General features: G+C 56.1%; 5 protein-coding genes across 5 annotated transcripts; 3 read left to right on the forward strand and 2 right to left on the reverse strand.

The window, feature by feature from the left end:
* Positions 1-341: 341 nt before the first annotated feature.
* On the forward strand, positions 342-1,660 carry G647_04140 (uncharacterized protein; the record flags this gene model as incomplete). The annotated part of the gene is made up of 2 exons (XM_008728484.1): positions 342-718; positions 775-1,660. The coding sequence occupies 2 exons, from the start codon at positions 342-344 to the stop codon at positions 1,658-1,660; spliced, it is 1,263 nt and encodes a 420-aa protein (XP_008726706.1).
* A 698-nt stretch (positions 1,661-2,358) lies between these two features.
* On the reverse strand, positions 2,359-2,995 carry G647_04141 (uncharacterized protein; the record flags this gene model as incomplete). The annotated part of the gene is made up of 3 exons (XM_008728485.1): positions 2,359-2,494; positions 2,560-2,860; positions 2,917-2,995. The coding sequence occupies 3 exons, from the start codon at positions 2,993-2,995 to the stop codon at positions 2,359-2,361; spliced, it is 516 nt and encodes a 171-aa protein (XP_008726707.1).
* A 796-nt stretch (positions 2,996-3,791) lies between these two features.
* G647_04142 (uncharacterized protein) lies at positions 3,792-5,343 on the reverse strand (the record flags this gene model as incomplete). The annotated part of the gene is made up of 2 exons (XM_008728486.1): positions 3,792-5,159; positions 5,212-5,343. The coding sequence occupies 2 exons, from the start codon at positions 5,341-5,343 to the stop codon at positions 3,792-3,794; spliced, it is 1,500 nt and encodes a 499-aa protein (XP_008726708.1).
* Positions 5,344-6,339: 996 nt separating this feature from the next.
* G647_04143 (O-acetylhomoserine (thiol)-lyase) lies at positions 6,340-7,861 on the forward strand (the record flags this gene model as incomplete). Its single annotated transcript, XM_008728487.1, has 3 exons — positions 6,340-7,373; positions 7,460-7,546; positions 7,597-7,861. 3 exons carry the CDS (start codon positions 6,340-6,342, stop codon positions 7,859-7,861), a joined length of 1,386 nt encoding a protein of 461 aa, XP_008726709.1.
* Positions 7,862-8,881: 1,020 nt separating this feature from the next.
* Positions 8,882-11,014, forward strand: G647_04144 (uncharacterized protein; the record flags this gene model as incomplete). Its single annotated transcript, XM_008728488.1, has 1 exon — positions 8,882-11,014. The coding sequence occupies one exon, from the start codon at positions 8,882-8,884 to the stop codon at positions 11,012-11,014; it is 2,133 nt and encodes a 710-aa protein (XP_008726710.1).
* Positions 11,015-11,652: the final 638 nt, after the last annotated feature.

Below are 11,652 nucleotides of genomic sequence, written 5' to 3' on the forward strand. Positions count from 1 at the left end.
TACGGAGACCCTAATACGGATGATGATTCGGAGAACAGCAGGTGTCCGTCTCCATTGCTCACAGTCGATGCGGGCTATCGAGTCGATCCCTTCATGCGATATCCAGTGGCGAGGGTCACAAAGGGGGTTCGTTTCATGGCAGATTACTGTGAGTTTGTTCCGTCTCAGAAAACCCGGCAACACCCATTCGGCGTAACTCACGCTGCGGATTGGCAGACATCCAGATATGGGCCCCCCAGCAAGCACAGGCTTTCAGCGTCCAGAATGGACGGAACGCGCTTCTAGCGCTGATCCTTCCGTTGGCGTTCCAGGATTCAATGCTCTTCGAGGCAACCATCGCCATGACCAGGGCGGCGTGGGTGCTCAGACGAGGCACCGAGCCATTCGCCGACAAGATGCTTCTTCGACACCGCGGAACAGCCATGAAGGAGCTGAGAGATGTGCTCGTGGCGCCACACCCTCCCAGCCAGGACCTCGTCCTGCTGACTATGTCGACATTTCTGACGCTCAATGTAAGAATCAACCCGTCCTATCCCAGCCCAAACCGCTGCCCCTTGCCGGGCCGTCAAATTCGATGGACTAATCCCATCTCATCACCGCAGTACATGATAAACGACGTAGAGTCTTTCGAAGTTCACCTCCGCGCCCTAGAGAGCATGCTAGCCACGACTACCGGCGACGGTGACGTCCGGAACTTCGTCCGGGGTAGAGCATTGGCGTAGGTATCCCGGATTCCCCCTGGTAAGTGGTGTCGCATGTCTAATAGACCTCCAGATTCGGCGTTATGGCCTCGTTCCTTCAAGCCCACCAGCCCAGCTACGCCAGTCGGATCAATGAGAAGGGCCACCGCATCAGCACGCTCACGTATCCGGGCCACCCGTTCTCGCCGGACCTGTGTGCCGTGATCGCCCGGCTGCCCGAAGGGTTTGCGGAAGTGGCGCTAAGTCGCTGCGTGGCCATCGAGATCATCAGCTTTCTAGCCAGGTTGACGGAGCTGATATCCTGGATCGCGACACGAGAAGGTCCTGGAGACCAGTCGACAACTCCTCCTCCACCACCACCACCACCACCACCACCACCACCGGCAACGGATGAAAGTCCGGCATCAGCACCAGGACCAACACAAACTCGCCCCGACATGACGATACAGCGCGCAATCTACGATCTCCAATGCCTCTCAGCCCTACCGCTAACGCCGCCAGAGGGGCAAATGGTCCGCGCCCTCCTCGCCTTCTGTCTACACCTGTACAACCAAATGTCATTCCACATCCCCCTGGCGCGACCACTCCGGCCCATACTAGAAGCGTTCAACGAGAACACGGAGCTGCCGCGCCCGCCATGGCTCCAGCGGTGCCTGTACTGGTGTGCCGTGGTGGTGGCCAGCGCGTGGGACACGCAGATGGACGCGTCGCCCGAACAGCACGTCGTGCTCGACAGGTTGGCGGCCCGGCTGCCCGAGGCGAGGTGCTGGGCCGATACCGAGGACTTGATGCGCAAGTTCCTCTGGTTGGACCGGCTGGCGGATGAGTGGGAGGTGTGCTGGCGGGCTGCGGCGTTTCGGAGCCGGAGGCAAAGAAGGGGAGCTTCTCGGGTTGCGTCCGTTTTCGCGTTGGGTGATCGAGAGGGCGCAGCGGGAGTCGCAGACGCCTTTGTCGGGTGACTAATGACTGATGACCGCGAACTGGTTCTAAAAGTGGCGGCATCAATTGGTGAGTGAACACCTCCGCGTCACAGATTCAAAGTGGTCTTCAGAGTTGATGTGCCTGCTTGCTTTGTGGCGGTGCTGCTTGGGATGGGATGACATGACCAGCGCAGGCGGGACAGCCATACATATACCAAGCGAGGCCGATGGAGTTCGATGCAGTAACAGTGCAAGAACGGTCGGTTCACGCCGTGCTCGTCGAATGGCCATGGTGCTCACTACGGAACGTACATATGGAGGCCTGGGAGGAGAACGTACATATGGAGGCTTGGGAGAGAACGTACAAGACAGGTTGTCGTTGTGCAGTCAATCGAGTATTTACCGGATAGTGAGTGTCCTTTTGAGTGGCCAGGCGAATGCACAACAGCCGAGAAGAGCAATGGAACTGGACGTCACAATGAAAACAGCCGGGCAGGCGGAGGCAGAAACATGCCGTCTCTCCGAGAGTGGAAGTGCACACGTCGAGGCCTGCGCGACTGCCAAATCACGACGATTATTAGAAAGGGGACGAGACGTCTCGCAGCCGCCGTTGGCAAGACGTGCTTTGCGGTATGCATTTTGTCACAAAATACTCTGCCCTACTATCTTATTGGGAACCTCTCTTACTCAGGAGCGGACTCATCTTGATCCTCACCCAGGCTTCAATTCGCGCACTTTCAAACCCGCTCGGCTCCGGTCCAAGCTCGATGTACCTGGATCGGCGGCTTGTTGCTTACAGCCTTGTCAAGGCCGTATCTGCCTCCCAGGAAGAGATGGGAAAAGGCGAAGAAGCTGGTTATTCCGAAGAGAATGCTGCATAACAGGGGGTCAGAAGGGGCCGGAAAGGGGGCGGCAGGGGTGGCAATCATTTCACTCACAACTCGAAAACGCCGACCACGATACTGCCGGTGGCAGATGAGCAGGCGCCATCCCCACCGCAGAGGTCGGCCTTCCGGATTCGATCCGCGACCGCGGCAAAGCTGGCGAGCCAAAAGACGCAGGTTGTGGTTTCGGCGACAAGCATGGCGAAAGGGTGGGCGAGGACCGGGAAGTAGCGGGGCGTGAGGATCGTGTAAGGAACCGCGATGAGGAGGGTGAAGACCGCGACGAAGATGTAGAAGACCACCCCGGCTGGGACGTCGATGTCAAGTGGCACGTGGGTGTTGAGCACGTTTGCGACTGATGATCATGTTAGTTGTGGCGCGATCAAAAAATGAGTACAAAGGGGGCGCTACCGGTCGCTCCGAGCGCCATGGCAATCAGAGCCAGAACGCCTTGGAGCGCGCGGACCGTCAGCATTGGGTCGAGGAACATTCTGGCGGGCAGGTTGCCGAGCAGGCACTGGATTGCTCTGGCCGTTGAAGTGGTGGAAGGAGTTGGCGAGCAGGACTGGTGGCCGAAGTTTTGGTGTATTGTAATTGGAGAAGATTTGGTCCTAGAGAGAAACAAACGAGCAGAGACTGAGGATGGAAGAGATGATGTTGTCGCGAGAAATGGGTTGATGGAAGAGCAACGCCGATGTCCTCGCCGTTGTGTAAAATGGACTGCACTCAGTATCTCGGGTGTTAATACAGGACGACTCGCTGACCAGAGCGGGTGTCGAAGAGAGATTATTTCAAAATGTGGTTCTACAGGCGACTGGGCTAGGGCAGACGGGCAAGACAAGTATTCATAAAGCAGTCCGGATCTTGTAACTAAGAGTGGACGTTCGTCGCTTCGCAAACGGGATATCGGAAATCAGGGTTCGGGGCGCACAGCAAGATTGATTGTTTGACATCTGATCGAAGACGATTACGTGCATGGACGACCTGTGGCCGGCCACGACCGGCGTGAGGCCAGACCAATGTTTGACAATGACAGAAGAAGGAGGAAGTAGGACGAGATGAAACATGGACAGACGTCGACGAGAAGAAGAGCCAAGGCTGAAACTGTCGAGATTTGCCGAACGCGTATCGCCAGCGAGCGCGTCAACACGATCGATTGGATCGGAGAAAACGGTTTGGGCAAGTCGACTAGCCCGCATGTGGCACCATCGTCAGAACCGCGTGAACCGCGTGAACCGCGTTCTTGTTGTTAACTAACATCTGACTGACCAACGCAGACAGCGCGATCAGACATTGTTCTCTGCCTGCACTCGCCCCATACTCGTGGGTCTCTTGGTCTTCGTGATCATGCCCCCGGAATACAAGACGGTCGGTAAGATGCCCACCGCGCACCACAACGCCATTGTCCAAGTCATCGTCTTCCAGCCCGCTCCATTCTTGACTGCAGCAGACACCAGCGGGCCGAGGAGACTTCCTCCAGCCCATGAAACATTGAAAATCCCGTAACTCTGCGCGTAGGCCGACTTGCCCCGGAAGACATCGGGTTCCTGCCTCACCTTCGCGTCGCACACCTTGCTGAACTCTGCCATCAATGGAGTCAGTAGAAGGCAAGTTGCCACTCCGAGGAGCACCAGGAGCGCGCAAAGCAACACGGCCTGACCAACGGTGTCGTGGTCGACCAACCGAAGCAGCACCCAGAACGGTACCGACATGAGCAGCCCCGAGGCCGCAATCCAGCGTGGCCCGTACTTGTCCGTCAGGTGCCCGATCCATGGGCCTGCAAAGCCAGGTACGACCAAAGCGAGGAAAACGAGCCCAGCGCCCAGGGAATTCCAGCCGAATATCTGATTGACATACAACGGGAGGGTCGTGTCAACGGCTGTAAAGGTCATGGCACCCACGAGGTTGCCCCAGAATGCCACCAGGATGCGGCGGGACTTGAGGAGGATCAAAATAGACGGGAGCTTTCGTTTGTGTTGTCTGTTCTGCGGCTCAGCAATTGCAGCGGCCGCGTTCTTTTCCATGACAGCCGTGGACTCTTTCCGGTCCTCGAGTTCAATTTCAGCTTGGACCGGTGCAGCCGGAGCTGACTCGACCGCCGTTGAGGACGCGGGTTCGAGCCACCTGGCTGCAATCTTCTTCTCGATCAAGGCCAACCGCAGTAGGATGTCGAAGCCGATCACGCCAAATGTGACGCCAAACACGGCGTAGTATCCCGACCTCTCGTATACAACACCACCAATCAACGGCGCCACCAAGACTCCCATGGACGTTGCAAGGCTGACATAACCAATGGCCTGGCCGGACTCCGCCTCGCTGACCGTATCCGCCATGAGAGCCAAGGCAACCACCCAGACCACGGCAGCCGAGATGCCTTGCAACAGTCTGCCAACCACCAGGATAGGGATAGTCTTTCCGAAACAAAGCATGAGGGTTGAGCCTGAGAGGAGGACAAGCCCAGCGAGAAAGGGGCCTCGCCGATGGCTGGTCCAATCCGCTAGGATACCACATATTGGGGCGAAAAAGAGGAGACCAGCTGCATATACGGAGAGCAGAACCGAGACCCAATGCTGAGTGTCGCCATGGGAGATGTGGACACGATCCTGGAGGGCGAACGGGATGACGGGGACGACAACTCCATACAAAAAGACATCCTGGGGAAATGGTAAACAAGTGGTAAGCCCACCGATACTAGGGAGTGCTTACTGTAAAGACAGACCAGCAAACGGCGAAGACGATGAAGATTTTCGAAGAGCGGAACTCGAGAAAGGCTGGCTTCTTCCCGCGCAACGGCATCATGCGACTCAAGGCTGCATTGGGTGTCAGCCGCAGAACCATTGCTCTGATTCAGAGGGGTTTCAAGTCCTTTGGTCTCACGCAGCCATCCGCTGCTGCGATGCTGCCAGAAGAGCAGAGGCGGTGACCGTTTTGAACAGTCGTCATGGATTCTCCATGTCTTCCTTCAGGCTCGTGTGGCTTATGTAACCGACGTCCTTCTCCGTCTCGTGGCTGAATCGGAGCCGAACGCATTGACGCCCCAATGACCAATCAGATGGCCGGATTCAGCCTCGGATAACACCACTGCCAGTAAGCAAATTCCATCTTTCCTTCGAACTACTCGTATCACAGCAAAATGGTTCCGTTTCTCCCAATTCCCCAGAAGGCACTCGTGACCAGACCTTGGCAAGCTCGCGAATCCGCTCTAGTCTGCTCGCTCAGCTAAAAAGAGTCTTGCCCTGCAGGGTTGTGTCGAGCTTACCGGAAGATGCCTTTGTGCTGCTCCCCCCACGTTTCCGGGGCAGCTTCTTGTGGTTGCTAATATACGATGCGAGCAGCTGGGATGCCCTGCATGCTACAGTCGTGATTGCGCGTGGGCTACCATCGATATTTTCGTGTGTGTCCCTGCAATTATGGCTTCCAGTCCCCGAATGCGAGGTTGCTGTTGATCGTTGCGTGGGACGGGCAACCGATCACGCAATTTTAGGACCGCGTTCTCTGATGCGGGGAAAGCTCGAGGATGATATAGCCCACAGACTGAGGTGAGAAAGCGAGGAACCCCTCCTCGATTCTCCCTTCCCACGCAGAATTTTGTAGTGGCTCGTGCTTACACGTTGGTTCTTATCTTCGCCTTCATATAGCAGCAGAGAGACTCTGAAACTCCACGACCAGCGTCAGTAGCAGCAGATACACGGCGAAGCAAGAATTTCTCTGTTGTGCCTGGTCAGCCAAACCGGCCTTCGTGAGCGCTGAACATCGCCGCTCTTCGCTCCCAGATTCGCCTACCTTTGAGCGTGGTCGCCTTCCTCCTTCACGGCCTGACCAAGATCCACCAAGATGTCTGCCGACGACTGGGTGCAAAAGTTTGAGACCCTTCAGGTCCATGCCGGTCAAGCACCAGATCCCAACACCAAGTCTCGCGCTGTCCCAATCTACCAGTCCACTTCCTTCACTTTCAATGACTCGGCACATGGAGCTAGGCTGTTCGGCCTGAAAGAGTTTGGAAACATCTACAGCCGGATCATGAACCCGACTGTCGATGTGCTCGAGAAGAGGGTTGCAGCCCTCGAAGGGGGCATGGCCGCTGTCGCAGCTTCCTCGGGTCAATCGGCGCAGTTCATGACCATCGCTGCATTGGCGCATGCTGGTGACAACATTGTCTCGACGTCCAACCTGTACGGAGGCACCTACAATCAGTTCAAGGTCATGTTCCCTCGACTGGGCATTCACACCAAGTTTCTCACCTCGGAAAAGCCGGAAGATTTTGAGGCGGCCATTGATGACAAGACCAAGGCGGTCTATGTGGAAACGATTGGGAACCCCCGGTACAACGTGCCTGACTTTGAAGCCATCGCCAAAGTCTGTGAAGCCAAGGGGGTCCCATTAGTTGTGGACAACACCTTTGGGGCTGGAGGCTACTATGCCCAGCCTATCAAGCACGGCGCTCACATCCTCGTCCACAGTACGACTAAGTGGATCGGTGGGCATGGCACGTCCATCGGTGGCATTATCGTCGACTCGGGCAAATTCGACTGGGCGAAACACGCGAAGCGATTTCCTCAGTTCAACGAGCCTGCACCTGGATACCACGGCCTGAAGTTCCACGACACATTCGGGCCTCTGGCCTTCATTATCCGGGTCCGAGTGGAGATACTGCGTGATCTGGGCTCCTGCATGTCACCCTTCAATGCCCAGCAATTCATCCTTGGTCTTGAGACTCTGAGTTTGCGGTGTGAGCGTATTGCTGAGAATGCTCTGAAATTGGCCAAATGGCTAGAAGGACATAAGAACGTTGCGTGGGTGTCATATCCTGGCTTGGAGAGTCACCCGCACCACCAGCTGGCGAAGAGGTACCTTCCTCGCGGGTTTGGGTAAGCTCCAGTCCTGTTTGCAATTGCTCTGTGTTTGATCTTCACGCTGGGCTTGCGGTATTGAATGAACTGACCGAGACTCACAGCGGCGTTCTGAGCTTCGGTATCAAAGGCGGCGCTGATGCCGGCTCGCAAGTCGTGGACGGCTTCAAGCTCATCTCCAACCTGGCCAAGTAGGAGCCTGCATCCCCGAGGATTATTCTGATGCTGATTTTGCCGCTAGTGTGGGAGACGCAAAGACCCTCGCGATTCACCCATGGACAACGACGCACGAACAACTGACTGAACAAGAACGCATCGATTCGGGCGTCACACCAGACATGATAAGGATCAGCGTCGGTATCGAGCATATCGACGACATCATCCATGACTTTGAGCAAAGCTTCGCCGCCAGTGAAGCAGCTCAACCTGATGCGGAGGGCAACAAGGACAACGCAACAGCCGGCAAGGAGCCAAGCACTGAAGGCAGTCTCAGTGGGGCCACCTGAACTCTAGATCACCTGTCTCAAGTTCCCTTCGTCTTTGATCGAACGTTGTGATATCGGAATGAATCCTGATGACACTGTGGATACAGGGCCGCATCTCTAGACCATGCAATTCGGGACCGAGAACGGGTCGAGAAGAGGATGACATCTGAGGAGAGTACAGTACGAGTAGTTACCAAGGGTTTGCCGTAGGTATCCAAGACCGAGCTCGGTCCAGACAGGGGATAAGCCATAACTTAGACGCCAGCCCCGGGAAGTTTCTGCTAGCCAATCGGTGATCGTAGGGTTTGGCTCGCTTGCAGAATTTCACATGCTTTCTACTCTCACTTGGCGGTGATGCATTCAGCAGTCTTGGGGATGGAAAACACGTCCCTTCACTTCGCATCGCACTGTGTAGCTCTCTCCCGAGGACACACACTGCGAGTAGTTCCAGCCTTGGCATGTCCTCAGGCCTCTATAGTGAATCCATGGATTACATTGACAACCGTGGTAAAACATCCGGCGCATCAGCTCGGAGGAAGCCCACATGCCCAGCCCGCGCCTGGTAAATCTCTGGCTATTCGGCAATGCCGAGGCATGATGTACTGAGTACCTAGAAGCCACTTTCAACGGGCACCAGTGTCACCTAGGTGTTTGCAGGGGGCCAATGTCAGTTCAAACGTCAGGTTCAAGCCGGTCGCGTGGGCACATGATGATGAGGCGGGCCACGGCCATCGAGCTGTTTTCGCAAACTTGTCCCGGCACACAGAGAGCGAAATGAGCCAGATGACAGTCTTTTCGTCCACTGATCTCCGAGACAGGATTTCCAAGCTCTTGTGCGGGCGCATAAGCTGCCCAGTGCCCGAAGCACAGATCAGGCATCATCCGCGCAAGCAATGGCCTCCCTCCGCACGGCTGTGAGTTAACATCAAGTCGTCGTCCCTTCGTGTGCGCACCACGTCTTCCTCCCTCCTACCCATTCCTTCTCTCGTCGCGCTTGGCTCTGCATCCCCTTCATCTTCTGTGCATCTCGCGGCGGTCATCATGCCGCTCCTCTCTTCCAAGCCGCTTTACCTGCAAACGGCCAGTGAATATTTCCAGGCGCCGCCCAAGGGCCAGCCATACTCCATCACCCTTCCCGGTTCTGAGAAACCGAACCGCACTCCTGTATACCGGCACCACAAGTGTCGCGATGGCCTCCTCGAGACCCTCGATCCGTCGATCACGACGGCTCACGAAATGTTTGAGTTTGCCGCGCAGCGCTTTCCCCATGCCCCTTGTCTCGGGTTTCGTCCCTACGACTCCGCCAAGCAGGCATTCGGTCCGTACGAATGGTTAGACTACGAGACTGTTCGCAAGAGGAGGTCTGATCTTGGCGCCGGCTTGGTCGAACTGCATGCAAGAGAAGGTATCAACGGCTCAAACTACGGCGTCGGATTATGGTGTCAGAACAGACCGGAATGGCAACTGACCGATTTGGCCTGCATGTCCCAATCGCTGTATTCGGTCTCTCTCTACGAGACGTTGGGCCCAGACACGTCCGAGTACATCATCAAGCACGCCGATCTGGCCTCGGTCGTCTGCTCCCTTCCACACGTCCCCACGCTCATACGGCTGAAGGCCCGTTTGCCGAACCTGAAGTTCCTCGTCGTGCTGGATCCTCTGGAGCCGGGTCAGAATGAAAGACCTGAGCTTTCCAAGCAGGTCCTTCTCGACAACATGGCGGCCGATGTCGGCCTCAAGATATACTCGCTCGACACGGTTGAGAAGCTGGGAGCGTCCCTGGGAAAGCCGAACAAACCACCCAAGCCGTCGGACGCCATCACCATCAACTATACCTCTGGCACGACTGGTCCTCCAAAAGGTGTCCTCCTCACCCACGCAATGTGTGTGGCAGCCACGTCTGCAAGTCTCGCCTCCAATGATCTCGTGGAGAATGGGGTGGCAATCAGTTATATGCCCCTGGCTCACATCTACGGCCGCCTCCTCGAACACTCTGCTATATGGGCTGGCTTTCGGATAGGCTATTTCCACGGCAACATCCTCGAGCTTGTCGATGACATCAAACTGGTCCGACCTACCATGTTTGCCTCTGTGCCGAGACTTTTGAACCGGTTTGGAGGAGCGATCAAGGCCAACACCGTCGAGCAGCCTGGTGTCAAAGGCGCGTTGGGCAGACACGTTGTGCGCGCAAAGATGGCGAGATTGAATCCTCCTCCAAAGTCAAACGCAACACCCACGTACAGCCACGCTCTCTACGACCGCATCTGGTCCCGCAAAGTTGCCTCTGCGCTCGGTCTCGACAGGGCTATATCGGTCGTCTCTGGTTCCGCACCTCTGGACCCTTCGTTGCAGCAATTTCTGCGCGTCGCTCTGTCTACACGGGTCTTTCAGGGCTATGGCCTAACCGAGACCTACGCAATTGCCCTGGCACAACCCGGCAATGACCTCTCCGTGGGCAACTGCGGTGCCGTTGTCCCCTGCTCAGAAGCCTGCCTCGTGTCCGTCCCGGATATGGAATACACTGTTGAAGATAAACCACATGCTCGAGGCGAACTTTTACTGCGTGGCGCATGCGTGTTTACGGGATACTACAAGAATCCCGAAGAGACGGCGAAAGCGTTCACCGAAGACGGCTGGTTTAGGACCGGTGACATCTGCAGTGTGGATGAAATGGGCCGCTTCCGCATCATCGACCGTCGCAAGAATGTCCTGAAACTGGCACAGGGCGAGTACATTTCCCCGGAGCGGATTGAAGGCGTCTACCTCTCGAGTTGCACCTATCTCGCACAGGGGTTTGTGCACGGCGACTCGTCGCAGACTTCGCTGGTGGCGATCTTTGGCATCCAGCCCGACGTCTTCGCACCCTTTGCATCCAGGATTCTCTCGCGCCAAATCTCGGCCACGGACATTCCGGCCCTGAAAGCTGCGTGCGAGGATCCCCAAATCAAAGAAGCCGTTCAGAAGGACCTCGACAAATGCGGACGCAAGATGAAGTTCGCGGGGTATGAACGAGTGCGGAGTTTCAAATTGATGATCGACCCTTTTACCATCGAGAACGAGTTGTTGACTCCGACGTTGAAACTGAAGAGACCGAACGCCGCCAAGAAATATAGAAGTATCCTCGATGAACTGTACGAGGCGGAAGCGCAGAGGCCGCGGAAAGCCAAGTTGTAAACCCTGAGCGATGTATATGGCGTTCAGTACAGTATGTCCGGGGCAGGCTGTTAGGTAAGGTACGTAGACCATGGCGTCCGAGCGCCCAATATCGAGATGGCAGGTGACAGATCTTGGTCACTGGGCAGCATCGACGCGGGGGGCGATAGCTACTAGTATAGTAAGATAATGAGACATTTCCTGCCAGGCACTCACAGCACTGTATTTCCACTGCTATACTCTGTACGCGTTCTCGATTCTCGGAGCCAGAGACATGAAGATGCTCGGGGTTGTTTGGTTCTTTCTAATGCTTCTAGGAAGGGTACCGTAGTATTTATGGAAAACCGCGGCGGCAACCCGAGACATACACACACGGTACCTGGTACCTGGGCGTGCTTATACAAGCAGGTGCTTCATCTACGACGAATCCAAAGGCTGTCTATTCCGTACAGAGTACTTCGTATGCATACTGGGCACGCAGAGCACCTGTATGCACGGCATGTCTCGAACTAGGCCCGGAAAGGCATCCGTACGTATTGTGATTGTGATTGTGATTGCGACTGTGACTGGGACTGGGACTGGGACTGGGACTGGGACTGGGACTGGGACTGGGACTGGGACTGGGACTGGGACTGGGACTGGGACTGGGACTGGGACTG

Source organism: Cladophialophora carrionii (assembly GCF_000365165.1).
Source record: "Cladophialophora carrionii CBS 160.54 unplaced genomic scaffold supercont1.3, whole genome shotgun sequence".
Lineage (NCBI taxonomy): Eukaryota > Fungi > Ascomycota > Eurotiomycetes > Chaetothyriales > Herpotrichiellaceae > Cladophialophora > Cladophialophora carrionii.